Here is a 27,490-nt window from a genome sequence, read left to right as displayed (position 1 = left end):
CCAGACAGAGGATAGAAGACACAAAAGGACCAGTGAAGGGGAGAGAATCCGAGAGCAAGAGAGAGACAGAGAGGACGACTAGTGAAGAGAGCTACAATGAAGCTGTGAGAGAGGCAACAACAACATTCAAGATGCCACGCCGAAGGAAAAACACACGTTTCACTTGAGCGTCATGAGCTAGCAAGGGGGCCTCTAATAGATCTTGAACTGTGGACTTCTTCTTAACAAACCTCTGGCCCCCCCACATACACAAAAGTTGTGGAGACACACACTCCTGCTCCCTGGGGCTCATTGTTAACACCTGATATGCCTCTGTAAGAAGTGTGAGCCATGCCAGCCAAGGGGAAGTACCTGTTGAACGACCAGGAGCTGAAAAATGAGGCACTATACCGCAAATTCTCTTGCATCAGCCAGTATCAGCCACTGGTGCTCCTGCTGGGCCTCTCCATGCTCTCCTGTGGAATCCTCCTCATCCTCTTCTTTGCCCTTCGACTGGTGAGTCCTCACATCCACACGTTTGTTAAAAGCTGAGAGGCATTTTGCATTTTGCAGATTTCACATTGGTCATGGAGATTGTTGAATATCATGGAGGTTAGTGACCACATACAAATGTTTGAGTGCCTTTATTTCTACAGCAAGAGAATGGAAAAAGTTATCTGTGTTTTCTACACTGTGCAGAAAGCATATTTAACTGTAACACAAAACCTGTGCATCAGACTGTGAATCCTGTGTAACATTACCCCACTAATCAGCAGCCATTGAGGAAGTGGAGTGATTGGCCATTGATCAGTAGTTCTGGTGAACTCCTGCACATGAGTTAAGGTTACTTTCTCCAAAGAGACGTTAATCACTACTAATTGCTCCATTTAAAGTCAGCAAATTTGATAAGTTCTCAAAACAACTGTGAGCTGGTGGACAACATTAACAAATCAGGAGGGAGGAACAGTGTTGTGTGTAGATGTGTATAGGGATGCATTTTACAGGGCAAAAAATGGCACATGCAATGCTATGTTATGACATATTTTCCTGCCCTTGATGCGCTCTTTGGCTTGTTTTGTTTACTGTTGTGCCCTTGCAATACACATGGTGCAAGGGTGAGAGGAATGGCATAACAAGATCATGTGGTGCAAGGAAAGGTGTTGACATTCGATACAAACTGAGTTTTTGACTGTTTTCAGCACATGGTCACTTTAAATTGAACAGTAATACACAGTAATTAAAGAACAATACTAGATACTGTGAATATACACCTTTTCCAGCCAGTCAAGTAACTTCACTGGTGTGCTTCCATTTTAGAGCGAAGCCTCTGATGTCAACACAATGCTTGTTATTGCAGAGTTGAATACAGGTTGACTCTAATGGACAGCACAATGGCTAGTTAACTGTGAAACTAGTAACACAGTTGACTTCAGGTAGTGCTGTTGGACTAAACATCAGAGGCCGCATTGAAATCAATGCTTAAATTGTGTAGTGTGTGCAAGGTGCTGTGCAGCAAATGTTTCTGTCAATTATAACTTGACTGTATGGCTACATTCATATTCAACCTAAGTGTACAACAATGACAGTCACTGTCCTGGTAATTATGACCCAGACCGTAGTTGCATTAAGCAGTGAATCTCTGTTTTCCTCTCACAGGGTATATTGTATTTCTTTGACAGCTAACTGATGAAATTATGCCAGATAAGAAAATTAAAGACGCCATTATGGTCAGATCACTTATGTAATTATCAGCTGAGATGCTCGTGATAGGAAAACAACATTTTCAGAAGCCTGATGCACCTGTGCTTTTCCTGCATGTCAAAATGTCTGCCCTGAAAAAGATCGATTTCTGATCAGTTTTATGTTTCAGTGATGTACAGCTTATATTGTGCAAATAGTACACTCTGTTGTCACTTTATTGGGTACACCTGTACAGTCTATGCAATCCAATGCAACATATCTGCCATGCAGTCTACTTTTATAATGCCTATAATCTTCAGTTTTTGTTGACACAGTCACAGAGAGCAGAAGTCGTGACGTCACGTCCGGGCTAGCCTCTGTTCCACTTGCTTCTTTAACTCAATGCGATCTCTCATTCAGCGTTTATTCCATCAGCCTTTCTGACAAAATGAAGCATGCTCCTGCAGTTTACTTTCAAATCAGCATCTAATACAGCAGTTGCTATAAGAAATTAAAACATGTGTGATATTAACAAAGGTAAACAATGTTTACTTTGTGAGCACAGAAAAAACTACAGCTCCCATGAAAAAACTATAAAGTAACCGTGCTGCAGTAATTTTTCCAACTCTCTAGTTGTAATGCGGTCTGTTGTCTGAAAATATTCAGTCCCCTCTGTCCTACTGTTATTACATACATGTCTGAGCCAGCCAAGACTCGCTCATAGACTCATCTCTTCTACTGAGCTGTGATGTTTAGCCCGTGAAAGTCTAGGGCTTATGGGAAATGGTATATTCGTTAAAGGCTGAAAACTACTTTAGTTATTAGCACAGTTACAAATGTCAGTGGTATTTTGAATGAGGTTTTCTTACGTCTGGAACAGAACCCGGAGGTTTGACTTCGGCTCTCTATAGAGGTGTTAATTGAATTAGTTTGGCATGTTTTCAGACATCATAGTTAGTGATGGTGTTGTACTGCACTGCATTATATTGAGAGGTGTTTCTGATATTGTATGTAATGTATGTAGATGGAAAGGACAGTAAATTAGAGACACCTCTCAGTGTAATGTGGTCCAGTACTACGCCACCTTTCACTTTGACCAAATCGCCAAAAACTGAACATTGTCAGCATCGTAAAGATAAATATTATGGGAGGGGTGTTGTATTGGATTACATTAGATTGTACAAGTGTACCTAATAATAAGTGGCCACTGAGTGCACATCACACAGAAACCACTTGGACTGTGAAATGCAAATAGTACATGACAATATTATTGTCATACTGTAGTGAAATACTGTATGCAAATGTATGGAAGTCATAAATTAAGAGACTGAGAATAATTTTAGAATAAAGATTCACAGCCATGTAGCATTTGTCTGTCACTTTGATGGTGCCGAGAGGATTCATTGAGTTAGATAGTGTATGGGGACTAATGTGGCACATAGCAGCAGTAGCCTAATGTTTAGAGAAGTGGGATGTGGCTGGATGGTCAGTTTAAATCCCTAGGTTCACTGTGAACAAAATTGTGTCAAATAAAAAACTCTCTCCTCTCCCTCGACAACTACTTAAATAAAGCACTTAACTCCCCTTCACTACCAGTGCAGCTGCCCAGAAGCGTGAATGAGCGATAGATTGTGTAACTGAATGTGAAGGAGGACATCGCTGAAATACACGCGAAAATAGAGAATGCATATTTCAATTGCTTTCCCCAGATTAGAAAAGGGGACAGGTTTGAAATGCACCCATTAGTTTAGCATAAGCAACACCAGGCAGATGTTTAATAATGCTACTTCTCTGTCAGGAAATTGTCTTGCCTGTCTCCTCAGAGAGGTCAGAGGTCAGGGTGAGCCACAAGACGGTAGCCCTGGAGCTGGTAGCGTTTCAGTTTTGCTCAAAAATACTTGAACAGTCCCCATGCCTGCTGACATGAGGACTTGAGCACAGGTCTATTCACTGAGATACAGTCTCCCTGCTAGATACTCCACCCTGCTGCACTGATAACCAAAATCATCTGTATAAGCTTTGTTTGAAAACTGAAGAGAAGGGCAAAGACATAAAATGGTGGCTGTCAAAGTGTAGAGAATGTAATCGTGGTTCTGACTGTGACAGGAAAAGGCAGGTATTCATTCACTTCAGCTGATGGGGGGCATGCTGTTGATTTTGGCATGATGGCAGGTAGCAGAGCAGTCGGTCAGTCTAGCAGTTCATATAGTGAACTGACAGCTTCTGTCACTGGAGATTATATTACTTTCCATCTGTTGGAAAAAACATCTTAACCTTCCTTCTATTGTGTTGCTGCTGACTCTCTGGCACACTCCCTTTCTCTCGTCAATGTACTTTCACTCTGACACAGTCCTTTGAGATGGCTCCATCCTTCTCGTTCATTTTAGTTACTCCTAAATTGTAAATTGTGACATTTGAAAATGCAAAATTCACTAACTCGCTCACTTCCTCATCCATCCCCAGACATACCATCACTCACTCCTGTTCCTTCTTTCCTTTTTCTTCTCAGCTGTCTTCCTGCACACACAGTTGCCAGGGGTACAGAGGAGTTAAGAGAAAATGCTGGGATGGAGCTGTTGTTAAATGCAAAGGGGAGGGGCAGGGCGCCTGTTATGGGGTGGCCGCCGGTGTCAGAAAGTCAGTGTCAACTTATATAACTCCTCTCGGATGAAGAGCAATGCTGAGAGGAAAACTGGCTGAGCCGATGTTCCAAGTGCCACTCGTGGCACCAGTCTCAGGCCCTGATAGGACGGAGAGATGGTATTAAGCAGCCTGTTGTTTGGGTTCTTAAAATTGTATCTAAATACAAGAGGTTTATGTGTTTCTAAAAGCTGTTACCAGTGTCCTCCATGCATGGCTCTTGTTTTGTCATTTCATACTTTTTCATTTTTCAGCCACTGCAGCTTTGACCCCTACTGTTTGTTGTCTATAATTGCTTATAATCGTGATGATCTGGTAGTCGAGGCATTCTTCGCTGTTGGCCTTATTGTAAGATAACATAGGATACACCCTATTTACTTTAGTGTTTACTGTTAAGTAATAAGTAACATAAATACAGTGTTTAAAGCTGTCAGGAATTTTCCCTGGTGACGTTGCTGCAGGAATATATCATACTGGCAGCGCAGGAACAACAGGACCATTTGCATATTTAGTGTAAAAGAACAAATGCAAATATTACTGTTTATCTATATAAATAAGACTTTCTATCAGTAAGAACTTGCAGCCACGCAGACATAATCCTGAGTGATTATACAGATAACAATGCTACATCATAGAAATAAAATCATAAGGGGGAATAATAAATATAATAAACAGAGGAGTGGTTTCATGTGAGTTTTTAGTCCTTTGTGTGCCATGCGTTGAACATTAGAGCTGTATCTGTTCATGTGGTTTTAGCTCCTATCCATATTGAATAATTGTTCTTTTTCCACCTACAAAAAGGTTTTGTCAAGACTCACAGCTACATAGGGAGTAGAAAGTGCTTTAGTTGAGATCTGGCCTTTTCCAATGCTGCCATGGTAACCAGAAAGCTCCACATACAATGCAGAGATGGCCTTCTCTGAGCAGAGATCTATTAACACTGACTTTGTGCATCCGTCTCACTCTTGAGCTCTCTTTTAACCCCGTGTTTTCTCTCGTGCTCTTCCTCCAACACCCACTATCTCTCCCACGCACACAAAGACAATCACACACGTGTACAACGAAGTTGTTCCTTTCATGCATGCATTTATATGCACAACACACACACAAGCATACACACATACTTGCAAACGTGCTTTCTCGCACACACATGCACAAATGCACAATCTTCTTCCCTCATGCATGCTTCTCCCTGTACACTAACTCAGTCAGGAAGATGGTGGCCTGGAGCAAACAGGACATGACGCAGAGACAGATGAGAAGAAAATCTCCTACATAAGCCTCAATGCTCAGGCTGAATATCAATGGCTCTCAGGAGCATCTTACACTCAACTAAAACCTACAGTTTAGTTTCAGGTTCCGATCAGTCAGGACACAAGCAATAAACCACTGATTAAAAACGAGTGTGCAAGCTTTTTATTCATGTGACAGTAGATTCAAGTGTTTATACAGAGGGGTGGACAAAATAACAGACTTCCCATACAAAAAAATACAATATCCCTGCAGTATACCAATTTGGTGAAGCTCATAATGTTTGTTTTTTGTTGAGACTCGTAAAAGGTGTTGATTATACCCAGTAGTCTTGTTTGAGGGTGAAGTGTTGGTGAGGGTCTACTTATGATGATTTTTGAGACTAATGTTTCAATGTTTGCGACTGATGTACCTGCACGTCAGGCAGCAGCTGCATGGTCTCTTTGTCCCTCTGCAAGTTACCGAATGTTGTCTTAAACACTCATTTATGAAAATGGCAACTGTCTTCTATTAAAGCTGACAAATACTTGATTAATTGTAATATTTCTTATGTACATAGTATTCCATTAAATGTATCCGAACGGTCCAGAGTAAAAATCTCGCAGCATATGCCAAACACAGAAAACATGCAAGATGATGAACAATTGTAACACACTGACCCTCATCCATATTCACTGAAAGAAACAAGTTAGTATGACTGTCTTACTGTAAAAAACGGTGTGTTTTTTTTCTCCCTTGCTGCTGGAGCAGAGTGCAAAGGAACACTGTGCCTTTGTGAGCGTGGTGAGCGGCAGCCTGTGTGTGTTCCTGGCTGTGTTTGTGCTGGTGTGTACAGAGATGCTCTCGCAGAGGTGGAGGCGTCTGCTGGGCCTGATCGTGTGGGCCACGCACCTCACAATGGGCTACACCTTCATCTTCAGCGGCCCCATCATCCTTCCTTGGGACCAGGTAACCTCACCTACCAGCCGGCTTCAGATTGTGACAGTGACAGTTATAGTATGATCCTCCCAGGCCACACAAACCTGCAGGCATGGAAATCTTACAATATTTCCCATCTCTAGTATCACATTTTCTAGTGTGTATTTCTATAATTTGGCAATGCATTTGCTGATAATACAGACATACAACAACATATACCTCTTTTTCTACAAGTATTATGTTTCGTGAGATGTGTGACCATATTTTTTGGTGCCAGATTACTCAAAATGAGTGAGCAGCATTTAGTAGAATTTGATTTAGCATCCACAACAGATGACTTTTTGAAATAATGGGACCTTTATGTTTCCAGGTGCCTTTCTTCCTCTTCATCATCTTCACCGTGTACACCATGTTGCCATTCCAGTTGTGGTACGCTGTGGTGCTGAGCATCATCTCCTCACTGTCCCATATCATGGTCCTCACGCTGCGCCTCACCATTTACAACGAGCCGCCCACTCCTTACCTTGCCAACCAGGTAAAACCAGTTGGATAAAAACTATGCCACTATGTTGTACAAGTGCTTGTGTAATGCTAACGTATCCGTCTGTAGCTGTGTGTTGAAGACTTCTTATGTATGTGTTATTTAAGGCCAACGTTATCTCCCTAATAAACCTGCAGTTCAGTTTTTATAATAAATACGTTTAACCAAAAAAAAGCTGGACATAATGTAGACAATAATTAGACATTATAACTTTACAATTACACCAAGACTAAAGACATTTTTACAATTATTTGAACATATCACAAAAAACATGGACAGTTATCTTAAAAGATGGCCAATTTGTATTGTAACTGAAGACTTTGAGTATGATATTCAGATATCCAACAGTCACAGACAGACATGTGTAAATCTAAATTGGTTGTTTTGATGGTGAAGATGAACTTTAACAAACACAGATGTGTTTACAAAATAAAGCTAAAATGAAGACAGTTTTGAACAATGTTTGGCCAGGGTCAGATACAATAAAATTAACAGAATATGAAAGTAAATCCAGCAGGGACACACAGGGGCTCAGAGACATGCATGTGTGTGCGCATTGGTGTTTCCATTTGAGCGCTAACGTCTGTTACTGCGTCTGTTCCTGTAGCTGCTGTCCAATGCAGTGGTGTTTCTGTGCGGCAGTGTGGTGGGAGCCTTCCACAAGGTCCTGATGGAGAAAACCCTGAGGCAGACATTTCAAGACACCTTGAGGTGCCTGAGCATGCGGATGAAGCTGGAGATAGAAAAGAGACAACAGGTCAGTGGAACACAAAGGCTATAAAAGACTCTCTGTCTGAAGAAATGGCCATTAAATATGAAAGCCTACAGTATCTTACCAAAACCTTTCGAAGTTCAGCTCTCTACATTGGTGTACGTATTGTAAAAATAAACATATGTTGGATTATTTTATAAATGTGTTTGAAAAGAACACCTGCAAATGCAACAGTCCATATAGATCCTCATTAAGAAAGATATAGCAACAATTTACACAAGCATTAAAGTAAGTAAAGTAAACTGAGATAGTTTTCTTTAGATACAGGGAATGAAAAATAGTGAAGTGCATTACAGTCTGTATGGCTTCAGGATTATTAAGTAGGCGCCTCCCATCACACACATTTGTTTGAATTAGCCCCACACTACATCCATACACACTCTCATCGAGTAGTGACCCATTATAGAATCTTGAGGAGAGGAAAACCAATGCAATATTTATTAGAAAAACAGGATTGCATACCACCATTTCATTAGAGTGAGAGGAAAAGTATACTGTATATTCTAACTGTGATGAGCATTTTAATACCTCTATTTTACTGTGTCGTCTATATTTTAGTAACCTCACTGAATGGAAGCAAACATTACAGACAAATGATGAAAATAGCTCATCGGTAATTGTTATCGCCATACTCCTATAATTTTATTTGATCTTTAAGCTTTGCCTTTGGCTGGCCTCATGTTGACTCTCCCATGGATGTTTTCATTGCGACTACCAAATCCGCCTCAAATTAGATTTTCCTGTGATGCCTTTTAAATTAGATTCATCTGCGCTGACTTGCTTTGACTTCAGAGGCATTTTTAAAACAAATTTCCCCCTTTTGTCATTTTGTTATGACTGTTGCTTAGTGCGGGACCTAAAACGTGCTGACAGAGGGAAGCCGTTGTGTTGCCTAGCAGGACAGAGAGGAATGATATAATCGTTAACATTTAAACCTCCTGTTGTATTTGAATTGGGGCTGAGAAAAGGGAGCCTGGCGCACAAAGTTAGCCAAAGAGCACGGGGACATAATAGCATGGTTTGGGGGAGGAGGGGGGGGTTCAAAACGGCTCCAAATGGGGAACCAATGAGGAACTCGCATTGTGTTCCCACATTAATTTCAGCAGGAGGAGCCCAGTGTGTTCCCACTGAAATGTTTCTTGGCATTTAAACTGGGTGACGTTAACACTCCCCTTTGAAACCAATACTAATGAAATTCTCTTAAATACTGCTGACCGACAGTTTTCCCTTGAATCAAAGTAAACGTGTGTCACTGCATGCATTTAGTGACAACACAGTGTTTTCCCATACTTAAGATATGTAATATACATAAATAATTAAAGTAATGAACATTCACAGCAGCACTATATCATGTGACACCATCATCAATACAAAAGCCACTTTATGAGAGGTGAGTTTTCATGTTTCAGACTCTGGGGAAACTAAAAGGGTCTTTTGAACCCTGTAAGAGGTCAGCCAGAGTGAATAGGACCAGTTCAGGTTGCAGCACAGTGGAGCAAGTTCACACACACACACACACACACACACACACACACACACACACACACACACACACACACACAAAGATGGACAGAGACACACACACATGCGCATAAAATTCATTGCCTTACGTGAGTATTTAACCCTCTGGACCTTTCCCACATGTTGTGTTGTCACAGCCTGAATGGAAAGATGATTAAATTTGGATTCTCTTGTTTTTGGTTTGCATACACTCACTGGAAATGTTGATTTCAGTTTTTATGTTTGTTTTAGTTTTTCTAAAAAATTAATCAAAAGTGCAAAGCTGGAATGTTTTGAGCCAAAACACATTCATCTCTTTGTGGTAACACTCCAAATTAAATTAAGGTGCAATTTCATTATTTTGAGTCCTTGAGATGTCTGTACAACCTGGAGAGTATCCAGAAACACTCTAGGGAAATAAAAGGCTTTTGACGGCACACTTGGCTTTTGCAAAAGGGCCACATAGAAAGTTCTGACATGTTGAAGCAAAATATCCTGTGGTCTGATGAGAAGTAATCTGATCTCTTGCTGTAATGCAAAGCACTGCATCAGACCAAAACTGGGCACAAGTCAATAGCCATAAAACACGCCTTGCATACCATGAAGTGTGGTAGTGGTAACATCATGACAAAAGGCTGGGGGTGTCCCCAGCTCTATTGACTTGCAAAAGAAAGGATCCATGAATAGAGCGAAATACAGGAGATTCTTCAGGAGTTATTTCTAGTATATTAGATTGGGAAGATGATCTGTGTTCCAACAGGACAATGACCTGGAGTATGCAGCCAAATGGCTTCAAAACAAGAATGTGAATGTCTAAATCCCTTTGAAATTGAAGTTCACACACACACACACACACACACACACACACACACACACACACACACACTTCTCATCCCACCTGACCTATCTTGAGCAAATATTAATGAAAGATTAGGGAAAGAAATGAGAAAATCCAGATTTTATTTGCTGAAGTACATATTCATGACTCGCAGGGTTGTATATAACAGTACCTGTTTAAATGATAAATGTATATTTCATTTTCAGGCATATACATTTTTGTGTGTAATCGATTTTGAATTCACTTTGCAACACTACAAATTGTGGAAAAGGTTTAAAGGAGGTGAATAATTAAGCACTGTTTTCTAATAAATCTACAAATACTCATTTATTCATACACACAGAAACACAAACAGCTTCCTCTTTCTTTCTCGCAGACATACACACTTTGCTTTGGTCTCTTACCTTAAAATTCTCTCATGTGTTCACCTCTATTTACATCCACTTGTGCATTCTAAAGCACTTTGTGGCGGCTGTTTTATATTAAAAGCATTGTGTAGATAAATTTAACAAGCCTTGACTCAGCCAGTGTGGTCAGATGATCTAATGGGACGCCCCTCTGGTGGTATGAAGAGGGATTAATCATTTCTTGAGAAGTTGCCTCTTCAGATTCCTGTCTTAATCGAGCCATTGAACTTTGAACACCTCTGGCTGTTGTGGCAGACTATGGTATTTCTTACTGAATAAATGTGTCGTGCCATACCCGCACTGGTGTACACGTACTGCAGATTGTTGCTTATACTGTGGTTAGTGACGAGCAGAGGTTAAAAAAAACAGTGCTTTGAGTCTGAGCTTGTGTTATCCCAGGTCGGCCTTTTTTCATTTCAGGGCTTTAGCAGTCATCACTATACATTGAATGTGACAGTCAAATAAGCCTAATTTCCTGGCTCATCTAAACTGCGCTTACGTAACTAATTGTGTGTGTGTTTGCAGGAGAACCTGCTACAGTCCGTGCTGCCAGTCTACATCTCCATGAAGATGAAGCTGGCAATCATGGAGCGCTTGCAAGACTGTAAAGACAAAGAAGAGCAACAGCGACTCGTCAAAGATAACAACTTCCACAGTCTTTATGTCAAGAGGCACGAGAACGTCAGGTACATCCACAAACCACCTTAAAATACATTATAATTTCAATTAACCATAAAGGATCATCTCATCATGGAAGCCTTATTTTACTGGTCAAATCATGCACTTAAGGGGAGACAGGCTCTTAGACCAGAATCAAAGACTACATTTGTGAAAATGTAAAAGAAATCACCTGTATCTTAAACAGCAGCTTAAAAAAAAAAAATATCTGTTTTACCACTGTCTTTGTATTATCTCTTAATCTGAAAGGAAGAAAAACGAATCTAACATTTTGAACTATAGGTTTTTTATAGTTTTTAAGCTTGCTTTGAGTTCTTTAATCAGACTGACTTCATGTCCCTGTCTGTCTGCTTTGTCTGTATAGTCAATCTTATAAATCCTTGGTCGTCCTCAGGGAATCTCGTATTTATGCTTTTTCTATGCACGTCACTTCATAAAACATAGATGAGGCACAAAACCAAAAAAGTGCACACAGAAAGCAGATTTCTGCGACCACTTCTCGTAACGATGTAGATTAGTATGTCTGTTTGTTGTCAGAGCAGTGACCCAGTTACAGCTCTTTGTTTTACGAGGGTTTCATTAATTTAGCAAGTGCTGACAGATATTGGGTCAGCTTAAACTGAACTTTGGCAGATGGCTCACCAGCTGATTTTTTTCGGATAAATGTAGGCAAGATACAGTCTCTGCCTTACCTCAATAGGGGAATTACATTACATTGTTTCTTAAAAGGAAAAGGAAAACTCTGGAAGAAAGCTTTAGCTTCATTAGTTTTTTTTCAATGCAAATTTGACTCTGATCAGTTTATTTGAAAGACGTAATGCTGGCATAAAAAAAGAATTGAAACTGCAACTGCAAAGTGATGTGTTGTGGGCTGTTAATATCCACTCGTCCACTAGTCTTTCAGAATTATTTTAGACACTAAACTTTTGGACTTTGCTAATCAAGAGGTCACTGTGAAGGCATCACTCGCGTTTGCTGCTATGTTCATTTAGGGCCGCAGTAAGAAGGTGTTGAATGATAGGCGGCACCTCTGACCTATCCCTATAATTATCCGAGTCAGACCAGTCATTAGCTGTGCTGTCGGTGTCATGAAGCACCTGGCCGTTTTCAGTCAGGCGGTGGAACAGGGTGTCTGTGTCCCTCTGCCGGTCAGCAGACAGACAGTGGGACTCGGGCCAGGCTGGGCTTCGGGCCTTTTTGGCCTGAAATCCTACATTCCACTTCAGGGGCCATAATGGTCATAGTGGACCGTCAAGGCTGTGGAGAGAAAATCAGGGCTCCAATCCATGTCACACTGGTTGAGTGCTAACAGTGCATTCAGGTGGTCCTTATCGGTTTGTAAAGTTGATTGACTGAAAAAGCCACTGCATGGAATGATAGAAGCTGGGGATGAACTACCAATATTTCTTTTTCATTAGCAGCCTGGACATGTAAATCATGACAGATACATGGATGTATTAGTGTTGCTCACCAGTTTCCACCATCGTGTTGAAGTGAAACCTCGTAACTCAAACCTGAGAGCACCCTTTTTGGGAGAGGTGCAGAGTCAGCCAAGCCTGCTGGTCTTCTGTAGGACTCCCCCTCCGTGGATGTGGACTTTGAAGGATGCTTGTCATTGTGGTTTTTCTAGATTCATCATTAAAGTTTGAGTATTTCATTTTAATGTGGGAATGTAAAAATGTGTGTGTTTTTTCTTTCTTTTAGTATTCTGTATGCTGACATTGTTGGCTTCACCCGATTGGCCAGTGACTGTTCTCCCAAAGAGCTTGTCATTATGCTCAACGAATTGTTTGGCAAGTTTGACCAAATTGCCAAGGTGAGTCATCATTTAGACATTCTTTATGCCATTACTACAAACAACTTCGTACTAGCTAACAAACCTACTAGCTGGGAAAATCTGGGTTGGGTTGTGACCAAGGAAACACTATCTTCTTATCAAACCATGGCCCAGGTACTTAAACCTCAGCACTACAAGACTGTGGTTGTGCTGAGCGGCTCCCACATGTACACTCATATCCTGTCTATCTGCTTACCAACATTTTATAAAAGATTTTTTTGTTTTCTCTTTTTGTTTCTCATTCCTATAGGAAAACGAATGCATGAGAATCAAGATCCTAGGAGATTGCTACTATTGCGTGTCAGGGCTGCCGGTCTCTTTACCTAAACATGCCAAGAACTGTGTCAAAATGGGCCTGGACATGTGTGAAGCCATCAAGTGAGTTTGTGCCAACCATCAACCTCAACCCGGACTGAAACATATAGTGCCTCTAGATTTAACTCTTTGTAAGAGATGTGATGAACACACTCAGTTTCAAGATGACTAAATAAACAGAAAAGGTATTTGTGGAACCTCTCAGAGAACAGTGTGCTGTATCTGTAATAGTGGACTGTAGGGTGAGTCACTCTTAGTCAGGTCTCTAGTTTAGGGAAACACAGTTTGTGTTACGTGAAATTTCTTGTGCAGTTATACCTAGAATTGAAAATGCTGTGTAATTTTAAAGAATGTATTAGAGCAGTCTGAGCGACTTGAGTTGACTTGTGTTTTTTAAGCAGGTGTTGAGAATAGGACCTGGATGGGCTGCTATATTGTTAAAATTGAAAGGGCGACAGACAACAGGGCTTAGACACACATGGAAAGGACAGTAGACTATATTGTAATGTCGTCCTCAGACTGTCCATGTGAAGGAGTGTGTTCTGCATATAGATGCGACCTTCAACAACAATGAGCTTTAGTGTATGAAACTCCCGCAGGCAGGTACGGGAGGCCACAGGCGTGGATATCAACATGAGAGTGGGCGTGCACTCGGGCAACGTGCTCTGCGGCGTTATTGGCCTTCGCAAGTGGCAGTTTGACGTGTGGTCACATGATGTCACGCTGGCCAATCACATGGAGTCAGGGGGCCTTCCAGGGTAAGTGATGAACACTTTTGTATGTTTGGTGTCTGCTCTTGTTGTTTCCTTTATACACATGTGTGTCATATCATCATCATATTGTCTTACAAGCTGTTTGGGTTCCATTGCTTTCAGAAAGGTATATTTAGCAGTGGCTGTTGCATAATCAAACCTACCAAAAAGTTTCAACTTAAGGCAACTAAGTCGCACATAATACAGTATTCATTTTCAGTTTCAATGACAGGGGGTGATACACAGTGCAACTCTGATTAAATTTAGTTGCATAAAACCAATTCCATGATACATGATAACATTTTACATAACACATGACAGAGTATCCTCGATACTCAAAGAGGAAACGACTGAATATTATTGTCATTGTAAATGTTACATTTTAAAGTCTGTTGTCATGTCATCAAATGAATTCATTCAATAACCTCCTGACAAAGCCTTTCAGTCACATTGGCGAAAGTAAAATTGTAATTGGAATAAAAGTTATAATCTTTGTGGAGATAATGCCACTTGTCTTACACATGCCATGTCAAATATGTCATTGTTTCTCCTGCTCTTTCCCTCACTGTTAGACGTGTCCACATCACAGAGGCGACTCTGAAGCACCTGAACAAGGCCTATGAAGTGGAAGAAGGCAACGGCCACCTCAGGGACCCCTACCTTAAAGAACTCAACATCCAAACCTACCTAGTCATTGATCCTCGGGTAAGTTCTCTCTCCATCTTACTTGAAAATGCACATTGTTATGGAGAGAGTGAGAAATATGTATTACTTGAAAACACAACACCTCTGTATCTACTGTAAAATCATTTTAAAACAATACTACAGTTTTGTACCATACTGGTTGCTATGGGTTTCTCCCGAAATGAAGGCCATGAGGCATACAAGCAAATGTTTGGGCTCAGGTCAGATCTGTCAGTCACACCCATTACTTCAAAAATAATCTTTTGCCAATAAATCTTAATGGCAGAAAATCTATCTTCATCACTCTGTTGATGAAGATACGTTCTGTGCCTTAGAGCTTCAGCTAAATGCCTACAGTGTACCGTGAATGTAATATTAACTGTGTGTGTGTCTTAAGTCCAAGGACCCATCATTGAACAGTCGCAGCGCACCTAAACCTCGGGTGAATGATGGTCTGAAGATGCGGGCGTCTGTGCGTATGACCCGTTACCTGGAGTCTTGGGGGGCAGTCAAACCTTTTGCCCACCTTCAGAGCCGAGAGGGCTTCACCCCAGACGCCATTGTAAATGGCAAGTCACGCTGCAAGGTAAGCAGATTGTTGTTGTTAGTTGTTATTAAAGCAACAAATACTCCTCTGCTGGAGCCCACGTTAAAACATAGCATACAGATACAGATACAGATTCTTGCTGGTCTTTGCTGTAGGATGTTAAAAACTTTAGGCAAGTATGAGAGACTTTAAACTTGTTTTTATTTGTTATTCTGATTTTCTGATGTTGAATAATATTATCGTGCATTCTTATTGGGTGAATGTTGTCCCTGTCTTTTCCAGGACATCCCTCTGCGATCAGCCCCCGGCTCCAAGATTACTGAGAGGTAAGATCATCTCTTGGCTGCTACAGTAGCTACAAAATGAATTCAATTGTTAAGTTAAGTTATATTGAAAGGTATATTAAACTGTATCAGAGTCCTGGAAATTGACCCGTGTAACAACACTGTTGCTCAATAGCATCCTGATGGCCTGCAACAGGGAAGAGTGTTTCCCATCAGCTTTCCCTGCTTGGAAACTGCTCATAGAATCTGAGCTGCTCCATCACATTTCATTAACAACATTTTGTAATACAGTGTATCAAAGCCTTTAGACGGATATTGTATTATTTATTTAATTATTTTCCTGGCAGTCATTACATTATTGCCAATGTTCAGCTGCACACACAGAGATTATCATAATGTATGAGATGGATGATTTTCATGGGAGCTTAGATATTTTCATGCAATGAAACTAGTCACAGTGTGTAAGCATTATGGTGGTAATCAGGGTCAGGAGCCATGTTAGACGACTTGTTACCCATGAGATTTTCCTTTTGGCTCCCATTTCCTCACCCTTTTTTCTAATTGTGGGCGCTTGATCCAAGTTTTACATGTTTCATTTCCAGTCGATGGTCTCATTTAAATCTGTGATTCACAGTGAGCAGGCAGGATGTTTAGTGTCTTACTAAACATCCTGATGATGTGGAGGTGTGTAATAAACCATCTCTGAGCTGCTATATGTAAATGCCAGGTAGTAGAGAAGGGGAATAAGAAAATGATTTAGTCTTAGTGGTGGTTAGTTGGCACATATCCATATTTATGAGATTTCAGGTGGGCTGCCTCAAATAGAATTTATGGGTAAAATGCAAATAGACTATGAATTATCATTGATACATATTAACGAATGACTTCATGTATGATGAAGATTATGTTATTAATGATGCTGCTACCTAAATGTGTCATTGAGTCGTTATTAAGCAGTTAAAGGACATGAACATCCCAGAGGAGGGGATGATGATGCTGAAATTGTTCTTAATATCAAACATTATTTGACAATAAGTCAGCATGTGTTCCCAAAACAAAAGCAGTGTTAAAGGAGTTAGTCTCAACCTGCAAATCCAACATTTGCCAACAAAACGTTGTCAGTGAGGGGCCTGCTCGGTACAGCTGTGCTGCGTTGGCAGTCATTCCTGCAGAGTGGTGGGAGTGCTGAGCTCTATGACGCGCACTTCCATTAGCTTCAAATGATGCATAGACAAATTGATTATGGTTGTAGCTTATAATGGTTAATTCTCTTTTCCCGTCTGGCGCAGGAAGTAAGCGTACGGACAAATATTTAAAGTGTAGCTGCTGATTAGTGGGGCAGGACTCACCTACACAAACAGTGTGGGCTGGACTAATGTGATTAGAGGAGATAAGTGTGTTCCTAAAAGCACAAGCATTCCACCCCGTGAGAATGGAGGTGTGTGTTATCTTGGAAATTGTTCATTTCATTCATGTATGCAGTCCACTGTAGCAGAGGCAGGCGGCAGCTGATGTCTGAGGCTGAAGTGACAGTGAAATGAAGTGCACCCACTCAAGCTTGATGACATTACGTAGCAGGATATATTCTTTCTGTGGTTAAAAGTAACAGTTGTGAATGTGCTACTCCTGTTCACAGGCGTATATCTAGCTGTTATTAACTGTTTTAGATGGATTTTCACATTTATTTGATTATTGGCCCTGTGTTTTTTTGGCTCCCCACTGCTCTGTTGTGACGAATCTGTGTTTGTGTCTTACTGCTGGGGCCCTGACAGCTTTGATGAGTCTCTAGAAGAGCCGTTCTCCTTGCCTACCCCTCCGTTCAGCAGTTATAAGTGAGTTGGGCCTTCTTGGCCCGCAAGGTCCTCATTCCCTCAGTGCAGTAGTTCTCAACCTTTTGGCTTGTGACCCCTAAAAACAAAAAACAAATGGATGCTTGCTCATAGCCACTTGTTTGAAGTGTAAATACAAAAGATGGTGAGCTTTCGCACTCTGTAAATATTTGTTTTAAATTGTAGATTAGTACCCAAAAGGAATTCTTTAAATATTGTTGATTTGATTCATTTTTGTGGTCGTAGAGTAGAGGCTAAAATGACTCATGTATCACAATAAATAAATAACATATAACACTATAAATTTCCCACACCCCAGGAAAATATCTATTTGGTGTCCTGTTCCACAGGGTGAGAACTATTGCCTTAGTGGAGAGCCTTGCTGTCCCAACACTAACCTGAGCAGTGGTGTAATACTGTTCTTTTCTCACCGTTTCTCACTGCTACCTCTTTGTATCAGGGCAACATATGATCTCAAACGCCATCAGAAACCCTGTAACGCTCCTATTAACACTGATCACTGGCTGGGGCTTGTGTGGGTCTGGGTCTGTGCATCTGTGTGAGTGTTTCCTTCCTGAATAGAGTAGGGGGGGTTTCCAAGCAGAAGCACGGCAGAAACACTCTGGCCGAGTCCCACCGAGATCATCTTAACACGCAGCATTCTGCATCCGGCATACTCCCCCTACGTAACTCTCTGACAGGCACAAAACCATTATTTCTCCTTTCTCACTAATACCCAGAATGGCATTAACCACGTTGCCTCCAAGCCCAGCTAAACCTGGACCTGAGTAACCTGTATGACCTGGTCTGGTTTTCCAGCATCTGTTCCAGTCGGCTTGGGTGTTTCGGTGTCTGTCCGTCTGCCTCTTCCTAATTGTCTCTGTGCTTTCCGGTGCAGGAACAAGTCCCAGAAGAGCAAGTTTGATGAGGAGCTGCACAATGAGATGACTACTACCATAGACGAGCTCAGCAGCAAGTAGGCCAATTTCTACAAGTCCAATCACATTGTGTGCATGTTGTACATTTCACAAAATAATGTAACCCAAATTACATGGGGGGAAAAAAAATTCAAGTAGGTTGCACTTTGATGATAAAGCAGGTTTTTGATTGAAAAATCTCAACAACTATGAAATAGATTACCATGACATTTGGTTCAAACATTCGTGCCCCCCTCAGGATAAACTTTAGTGATCCCCTGAGGTCAAAAGTTGTCCAATTCTTGATGTGTTTATGACCAAATACCTGCGAAACTACATTCTGTCAGCCTCAACTGTACTTTGTGTTTAGCACTAATTAGTCAGTGTTAGCAGTCTAACACACTAAATTAAGCTGAACACGGTAAACATTACACCCACTAGACATCAACATGTTAGCATTGTCGCTGTGAGTGTGCTGATGCTGATGTTAGCATTTAGCTCAAATCGCTGCTGTGCCTTAATGCAGCCTTACAGAGCTGCTAGCGTGACTTAGACTCTTAGTCTTGTTACCATATCTGGGAGTGTGTCTATGTTCCCCAGCTTCTTATCATGAGACCTTTCAAAGGGTTTTTATTTTCCCAGCAATGTTTTTCCCCTAGGTCAGTGTGTTTCCCTGGGTCAGTATGTTTGAAATCACCCACCTACAGTGGGTATACCTACACTCCTTGAAACCAGTGCAAAACTGTTTCCTTGACTTAAGACATTGATATCTCCACAGTGGCTGAATGGATTTTTACCATTCAAACTACATTGGAAAAGTCCATCTCACTCGTTCTTTTACTATGTGATGAAGATAGCCCTTACTTATAGCCCTCTGAAATAGGACCCTGAGACCCCATATCTTGGCAAATACTAGTAAATATTGTAAACATATATTGATATCAAGGTAATGCTGTCTTATTTTGCCCATATCACCTCTACCTCTACTCTGTGTTAGTTTGACTCCTCCAGAATGATAGAAAACATGTAGCTTAATTTACAAGCCATCATAACAGTCTATTTGGACCTGTGGTGTACAGTATAGTACATTGGAAAGAAATAGTAGGTTTGTTTTTATGTTTTTTCATTCGTAATGAACAGAAATGATAAAACAATGTACCTTCTGCACGTGATTCACTGTGATCTGCCAGCAGTAGGCAGCTGACACTTGTTTATTGATTCAGGTCAATCCTTCCTTCCTTCCTTCCTTCCTTCCTTCCTTCCTTCCTTCCTTCCTTCCTTCCTTCCTCTGTCTTAGGCAGTGGTCTAACTCTGAAGAGAGTGGCAGCTTAGCTCTGTGGTTTCCAAAGAAAGATCTGGAAAAACAGGTTAGTCTTACACAAAGCTGCAGATTTTAATTAATTAAAAGCGTTCATGATTCCACATTGTCATGACATTTCCATTCAAGCATCCTGGTGCTGAACAAGACGTGTTCTGTTTTTTTTCCTCTTCTCAGTACCGAGCCCTGGAATTACCAATGTTCAAACACTATGTTGGCTGTGCCACCTTCATCTTCCTCTGTATCTTTTTGGTTCAGATGTTTGTCGCAAAGGAGTGAGTATGACCAGATTATCCCGTTATTTACTATCAAAAATCTATCACTTAGTTGTCAGCGTTAAAATGCAAAACAACACAATATGACGATTTTTGACTACATTCTGGTTTTAATCTCCCTCAGTCGACAGATGTTGGGGATGTCATTTGGAGTGTTGGTTTGTGTGCTGCTGCTGACCCTGGCCATCTGTTTCGCAGGTCACATACAGGTCAGTGTGTTAGGTCTTAACATTTAGATATTTCGGTGATTGAAGTCCTGAGTTTCAGCTCTTTTCAAACATTTTGTCCCTGTTAGCATTTAGGTTTGTAGAAAGTGAAAAAAAGCCTCACAGGCACAGCAAAGCTGTCATACCTCAGCCCACGCGGTGTCAAAGAGTTGTCATTTGTCCAGCAACACGTGTGAAAGCCCCACATTGTATAATGCTGACCTGGCCCTGACTGGCATTACATGTGTATGACTCACAAATGTTTTTGCTCTAAAGTGATATTCAATGAATTTAATTTCTTTGTGTATGAGAAGTGAAAATTAAATGTGAAGTTCTTTGTAGATAATTATATTGTTGTGTGAAGGCCACACAAGATAAATGCCATAAAGTACAGCAAGCCTTCAGGAAATAAATGCTTTTACTCTGCATCTGTCAGTAGCCTTCCTCAAACTTACTCCCCACAGTCCTTACATATTTGGGCTTGTATTATCCAGCAAGCAATGCACAGCGACTAACCCTGTAGTGAGATTGTTGTGGCAACTGCTGTTTCCAAGGACAATGAATGAACTTTAAATTCCCCGAAAAATACAAACACAGAATGATCAAGATATCCAACATTTCTTGCTGCCAACTATAAGAGGTTCATAGGTCAGAAAATGTAAAACAAACATATAATAACTGGCAAGTGCTTGGTACATAAAGGCGAGGGGTGGAAAGGATGTGTGTCCATATGTGTTGCACTGTGGCAGTATTAGCCAGTGTGAGAATGGGAGCATGTCATGGAAGCTATCCCTTGCATTCGCTGCGCTGTGACGCTTTCTGTAACCTCTTAACTTGGTACATGACACCCGACATTCAGTCCTTGACAGGCAGTGTCTTCCCCTCACTGGAAATAGCCAGCGATGAGTCACTCACATGTCACATGACTGTCTGGAGATGGTTGACCTCACGCTCCTTGTACCTGTTTGGATTCCGTCTTACCTCGTCGTACTCCTCTTTATCTTCCCGCAGCGCCTGTTTCCAGAGAAGCTGTCGAGGTGCCAGTGGCTGCCAGCTGCGTCGGAGGCGGTGGTAAAGCGGCCGTGTGTGCGCCTCCCTCTGGCCACCATCACCACTACGGTCATCATTATCTTGGCGGTGTTCAACCTGGTATGACAACACCCACATGCTGAGTGCTGAGAGAGTATCATTGTGGACTTTGCTATTTCTGGCCGTGCAACACTTCAAACTTCAAAGCACGCTGTCCAGTGGTCGCTTGTCAGTCAAATCTTCTTTATCCCCCCGCAGTGCTGCGTCCAGACACGTGTGACAGAATGTTCCAGCGATATTGCTGACCTGCTCCACACAAATGATTCCCATAGGGAGGGATTAGAGGGCGATCTCTTCTACCTGTCTGTGAGTGGCGGACTTGTTAACCATAGCTGATAATGAATTATTATAATATAATATTTCATGTAATTAATATTAAATAGTATTTGCAAATAGTTTTTGGCATGTGCTTAATGGAGTACCAGAGAAGGTCCCAGGAGGGTGGACTTGTAACTAAGTGTTTATGAATGTATTTATCAACAGTTATAACTAAACAGTGAATGAACGATTGATAACACAGTCTGACATAGCTGTAATGGTATTTAGTTTTACCTCAGGTTCCACTTACTAGATTTTGTCTGGAATATTTATAAATAAATAAATACTTCATTAATAAATACAATTACATGATAAATGTCCTTATCTCTTTTATATACATATAGTGTGTTATAAAAAATGTCATTCATTGTTTGTACACTGCTTATAAATGCTAAATAGAGGTTGTTAAAATAAGTTGTTACTAGGTGTTGTTTCTACGGTCTAATTCCTTTAACCGCTCGCCTTCCTCTCCCTCAGTACTCTGTGTACTGCTGTATCCTGTCGCTCATTGCATGTGGAGTCTTCCTCCGGGTGAGCTTTGAGCTCAAAGTGCTCTTCCTCACCCTGGCCTCCACGGCATACTATGTCATCATCCTCAGCACGAAGAGGGAACTCTTCATGGTCTACGGAAACGTCCTCTACACTCAGATCAATGGCAGCTGGAACTGCAGCAGGTGGGACTGAAAGTAGAAAGTAGATCAGAGCAGTTTATAACAGTAGAATCAGTTGATGCCGGTGGTCAAATAAAAACACATTTATTATTTTCAGTGTACACGGAAAAATCATGTATGAAATATGTAAATGAAAGTGTTTTGTTCTACAGCAGAGAAGATGGATCCATCCTGAGAGGGTTAGGGCTGGTGAAACACCCGCAGGTGATGAGCTGCATATATATCACCCTGTTCCTGGTCACTATGCTCATCATCTCACAACAGGTAATGACGATCTTCACCTCTCTGTCCTCGTTCCATTTCTTTCCCATTTTTATGCCTCACACCCAAAAACAGACAAACTGAAAACATATTAACAGATCTTTTTTTGCCTGTCATGAATTTATCTGTATCTATTTGTCTGTTGTCATATTAAAGTTCTGGGTGGAAAAAATGAATGTGGCTGCAAGAAATCCAGGAAAATTCCGATGAAAATAGTTAAAGGTTGTGGTTTCCTTCATTGCCTGCTCCAACCTCACTGTGTTTGTGTCGACCAGAACGAGTCCTGCTTCCGCCAGGACTTCCTGCTGAAGTACAAGAACCGCACAGAGCAGGACGAGATCGAGACCCGGGAGAACCTGAACCGCCTTCTGCTGGAGAACGTGCTGCCGGCCCATGTGGCAGCGCTGTTTGTCGGGGAGAATAAAAAGAACGAGGTGAGACTGTGTTGGTTGGGTGTATCAGGGTAACAAGCCCCCTGTTCGTTATGTACTATATGGTTAGTGATAAAGAGTAAAAAAAGTGCTCCAATGGGAAACCAGTAAACCACAATTCATGTTATATTATGATCAGTGGCTCACTTTATTCAGCCATCATTCCCCAATGGAAAGGTCAATTATCATAATTTATCAGCATTATAGAGACAGAGCCTCGACCTATACATCACCTGCCTAGGTGGACCCACAGCTTAAGTGTCTTTTTGTAAAATGTCAACACAAATCAGATATTCATCACTCCTTGCTGGTTTACAGATCGGCGTAAGTCAGCTCAGTTTGACATTTCTGACGTGACAAAAGGGAAGATATTTTATGTTTTCACAGTTCTCAGGATAGAAATCCAGCGTTGTTTGTGTTGTGTGACTTCTCAGAGGAGGCAAAGGTCACTAATGTATTCTGGTCATTGACTCAGGTCAGCTTTAAAATAAATGGAGGTAATTGTAAACGGCAGCGGATGCAGTATCGTTGCTTTAAGAACAAAAGCAGAGGGAATTTCTTGCCCTCAAGTGATACATGATACTGTGCACACGAGGTCAACAGGTTATCGCTGACATTGACTTTATTTAGGTGAAACACGACATGGAGCATCATACTAACATACTGGACTCATGTCTTCCTTTCCTTCCCTCTGTGGCAACTAAGTGTACTATTTTTGTACCCCCGGCAGGACCTCTACTACAAGTCCTATGACTGTGTGTGTGTGATGTTCGCCTCAGTGCCAGATTTCAAAGAATTTTACACCGAGTGCGATATCAACAAGGAGGGCCTGGAATGCCTGAGGCTCCTGAACGAGATCATCGCTGACTTCGACGAGGTCAGGAAGTCAAAGAAGGACGCGAAAAAGCTCTCTTTCACCCGAGTACTTCTGTGTGATACAAGACAGACGTGTCTTTTAAATCCCTGATATGTTATCGGTGGCTCTGTTTATGCACTTATTCCAATGTGATATTCCAAATGACTCATTATCTAAACTCATGCTTAAGAAGAAGACGAATGCCAACAGGAATAAATACAGTATACCGTAAATGATGAAAGGTGAAGTTCCCACACATCACTCTTTGTGTTTTTCTCGAACCCAACAGCTGCTGTCCAAGCCAAAGTTCAGCGGCGTGGAGAAGATCAAGACAATTGGCAGCACTTACATGGCCGCCGCGGGGCTTAGTGGGACGCCTGGTCAGGAGAACAATCAGGTGGAGTAGCTACTGCTTCAGAACCAGGGTCAGACCCGGGTCAGATAGGCTCTGTAAACTGTTTGTTAGCGAGCCATCCAGAGCGTGTCCATAAAAACAAACAAAAAAAAAACCTTGAAGCAGTCATAATGAGCTTGTTGAATGATGTGTTCTTTCAGGACAGAGAGCGGCAGCAGGCCCAGATAGGGAACATGGTGGAGTTTGCCATCGCTCTGATTGGCAAGTTGGATGGCATCAACAGACATTCCTTCAATAGCTTCAGGCTCCGTGTGGGTGAGTGTGCTCAGCTGCTTGGCAGCTTCAGCATAAACCTTTCATTGACAGAATGCTGCACAGCACTGTATCCAGCTCTGTTAGGGCACAATAGCCAAACAGGTTTCCTTGGTTACACCGTTACATGATTGGCATTTATGTAGTGTTCTTGCCATGAGAGCAGTTGCATTCACTGACGCTCGATTATTAGGTTCTCATCTTGCACTCAAGACAGTAGCAGAAGTGAAACCTACCTAATGTAGGTAGCTAATGTACTGTAACCTTTGACAGACATTTGTAGCATTTGCTCGCAAATTTTCCCTCATAAATTACTGTCGTAGTCAAATAATATAATTCAAGCTGTGAGATGGAGACAGAACCCAGTCTGTCGTGTCTGCAGTCCTGACAGTTATTCCCACACAGCTGATTATGAGCAGACACCTTGGATAAAAGTTTTGGTTAAAACATTTACATTTCTTGGGAGATAAAAACGTGCATAAGGTATAAACACTGACATGTTGCACTGAGCGGTATGAACCTTCTTTAACAGAATGCTGTCCTTATTAGCGGCTATGTCTAAACACCTTGTGACGTTGAAACTCCACTAACTTCCACTTTTGAAATAAGTGTTTATTTAAAAAAGCAGTTAAAGCGTTTGGAACATCGGTGACGTCATTATTTGTGATTCCTCTGCTGCCAGTTTCACAAGGCTTTGAACTGTTCTGCAGCTCTCCAGGTGTGAACGCTTTCTTAAATGACTTCGTTGTTTGCATTAGAGTTCAAGGTAGAATTGCACCTTGTAAACGGAATAAAGCTAAACTGCTCTCCACTCCTTATCTAAATAACCTTCCTGCCTGAAAGCGAGTCTGTGTAACTTTGCTGAACAGCGGCCCCTGTGGCCACAAGTGACTATTACAGGATGATAGTAAATGCTAACACAAAGAGAAGAATCATAAAGGTCAGAGAAGTGACTCAGTAATCAGTTACACAGAAATATCTATCTAATGTTTAACAACCATAAGCTACTGGTCACACCAGACCAAGAAAGGCTGTAGCTGCAAAACAACTGAATACAAGGTTTTGTTTCATTTCTTGTGAATTCAAGATTGTGTCCTTCCTTCAATCAAAAATGTCTTAGTCTCGCTTTAAAGCATCGGCATAGGCTCCCAAATTTATTGTGAATCTAAATACTCTCAAGGAACTGGTAACTAACAGTCACACTTCTTGATAGATGCGGTGAATGTTTCATGTCTTTCACAAATCTCTGACATCTCTAAGAACAGCCACACTATTGTCCAAAGCTTTTTCAACCAGTGTCCTGCACAGAACCGTGCGTTAGACTGAAAAGTTATGGGCCCCTCAGAAAACTTGCTCTGCTAGTTAATGTCCTCTACAAAAATGACTGCAAACCATGAATGAAACTCTCTTAACTGCCAACTGAGTCGGTGTTCAGCTTGAGATCTGTAGATGGATGACTCTCATTTTTCTTCTTGAATCTTATATTTCATCCTGTCTTTTATTCATCGTATACAGACTCAAACGTGAAACTTGTTGCTTTTCCACAGGCATTAATCACGGCCCGGTGATTGCTGGAGTGATCGGGGCGAGGAAGCCTCAGTACGATATATGGGGCAACACGGTCAACGTAGCCAGCAGGATGGAGAGCACCGGGGAGCTCGGAAAGATCCAGGTACATTCAGCACAACCCAATATTTCAACAACAACAAGACACACAATAATGTATAGATTTGCTGTTCACAGACTTTTGTTTGTTTTCTCAGCTGCAGCTGTGATATATGTGTTCTGCTTCCTCCTCCAGGTGACGGAGGAAACGTCCGATGTGCTGCAGAAGCTGGGCTACTCGTGTGAGTGTCGAGGATTCATCAACGTCAAGGGGAAAGGAGAGCTGAAAACCTTCTTTGTGTGTACCGACATGAGCAAGCAGCAAGGTATGGGGCTGAGCTGAGGCCAGGCCGCCGCAGACAACAGACCTGGAGACAGCCTCATGTACACAAGTTGAGAGTTTATAGACTCCTGCGCGCCGCAAGTGTTGAGACAGCTGACTAATGTGCAGCAACGTCAGAGAAACTCTGCTGTATCACAAAGGACTTGTGAGTGAACGCTTTCTACTGTGGACCTGTTGGACAGATCAGGATGGTGGAGAGATGGTCAGTACGTACAATCACCATCTTTTTTTCTATTCACGAACACATTTACGTCCAGTGATCAGTCACTTTTGTACTTTTTTTTTGTCTTTAACTTAGATGTTGTTTGTGATAAAAACAAAAACAAAACGTGGATTGTACTAATGCCAAATACAGTTGTGTAATTTTTGAAAACCTCTTCGGTCCTTTAAAAACAAAACCAGTGGATCAGAATTTGAGACCCATCTGGTTTTCCTGTTTGAGAGGGATGGACATGCTGCTCTGTTACTGTGTAACAAGCATGATACACATGAGCTGTTTCAAGATCAGAAACAGGCTGCACAGAAGATGAAAGAAAAACTCTTTTCTTGCTCCTTTCACTTTCAGGCCAAGCTGCAAATCTTAAAGTTACTGTATCCTCAACCCTTTGACTGCTCAATACGTTCTGGTTCAGGTGGAAGATGCGTTAGGTTCCAGCTGTGTACAACAACTGTTTAATATTACATATATGACAAGGTATTTGCTGCGGAGATAGAAACATCCATGTGCTGTATGTGCGTCATCTGCTCGTCTGCATACATGCTGCAATGAGGGAAACCTGCAACGCTCTCCTTGGTGTCTTTAGTCTGTGATCCAACAACCTGCCTGCTGTGAATGTCTTTCTGGCTCCAGCTCAAATGATCACCTGATCTGATCTGGATCGCTCTCTCTCTCCGTGTCTCTGAAAACTTGATTTGTCTTGTGGCCTTATCTCATCTTGTCTGCAATTGTGGTTACATAATAATAATAATAATAATAATAACGTATTGGCCTTTATGTGAACAACTGTGACATTGAATTTTGTACAGTTACGGAATGTAATAAATGTTTTCATATGTCTGCAGTTTGTCATACAGTATTTCA

The 27,490-nt window shown here is 41.4% G+C and overlaps 1 protein-coding gene across 1 annotated transcript; it reads left to right on the top strand.

Moving 5' to 3' along the window:
- The first annotated feature begins 330 nt into the window (after positions 1-330).
- Positions 331-27,437, top strand: adcy7 (adenylate cyclase 7). The gene is made up of 26 exons (XM_070906567.1): positions 331-495; positions 6,301-6,498; positions 6,839-7,003; positions 7,617-7,766; positions 11,052-11,212; positions 12,909-13,020; positions 13,292-13,419; positions 13,956-14,114; positions 14,681-14,813; positions 15,190-15,378; positions 15,622-15,665; positions 17,396-17,455; positions 18,351-18,428; positions 19,667-19,736; positions 19,865-19,962; positions 20,087-20,171; positions 21,180-21,317; positions 21,456-21,559; positions 22,001-22,245; positions 22,404-22,510; positions 22,783-22,941; positions 23,669-23,815; positions 24,084-24,191; positions 24,350-24,464; positions 26,009-26,133; positions 26,263-27,437. The coding sequence occupies exons 1-26, from the start codon at positions 331-333 to the stop codon at positions 26,407-26,409; spliced, it is 3,390 nt and encodes a 1,129-aa protein (XP_070762668.1). The 3' UTR covers positions 26,410-27,437.
- Positions 27,438-27,490: the final 53 nt, after the last annotated feature.

The sequence above is a fragment of the Enoplosus armatus genome, chromosome 1, assembly GCF_043641665.1.
Source record: "Enoplosus armatus isolate fEnoArm2 chromosome 1, fEnoArm2.hap1, whole genome shotgun sequence".
Classification (NCBI taxonomy): Eukaryota; Metazoa; Chordata; class Actinopteri; order Centrarchiformes; family Enoplosidae; genus Enoplosus; species Enoplosus armatus.
Note: the sequence above shows the minus strand (reverse complement) of the source record. Positions and strands in the feature narration are given on the sequence as shown.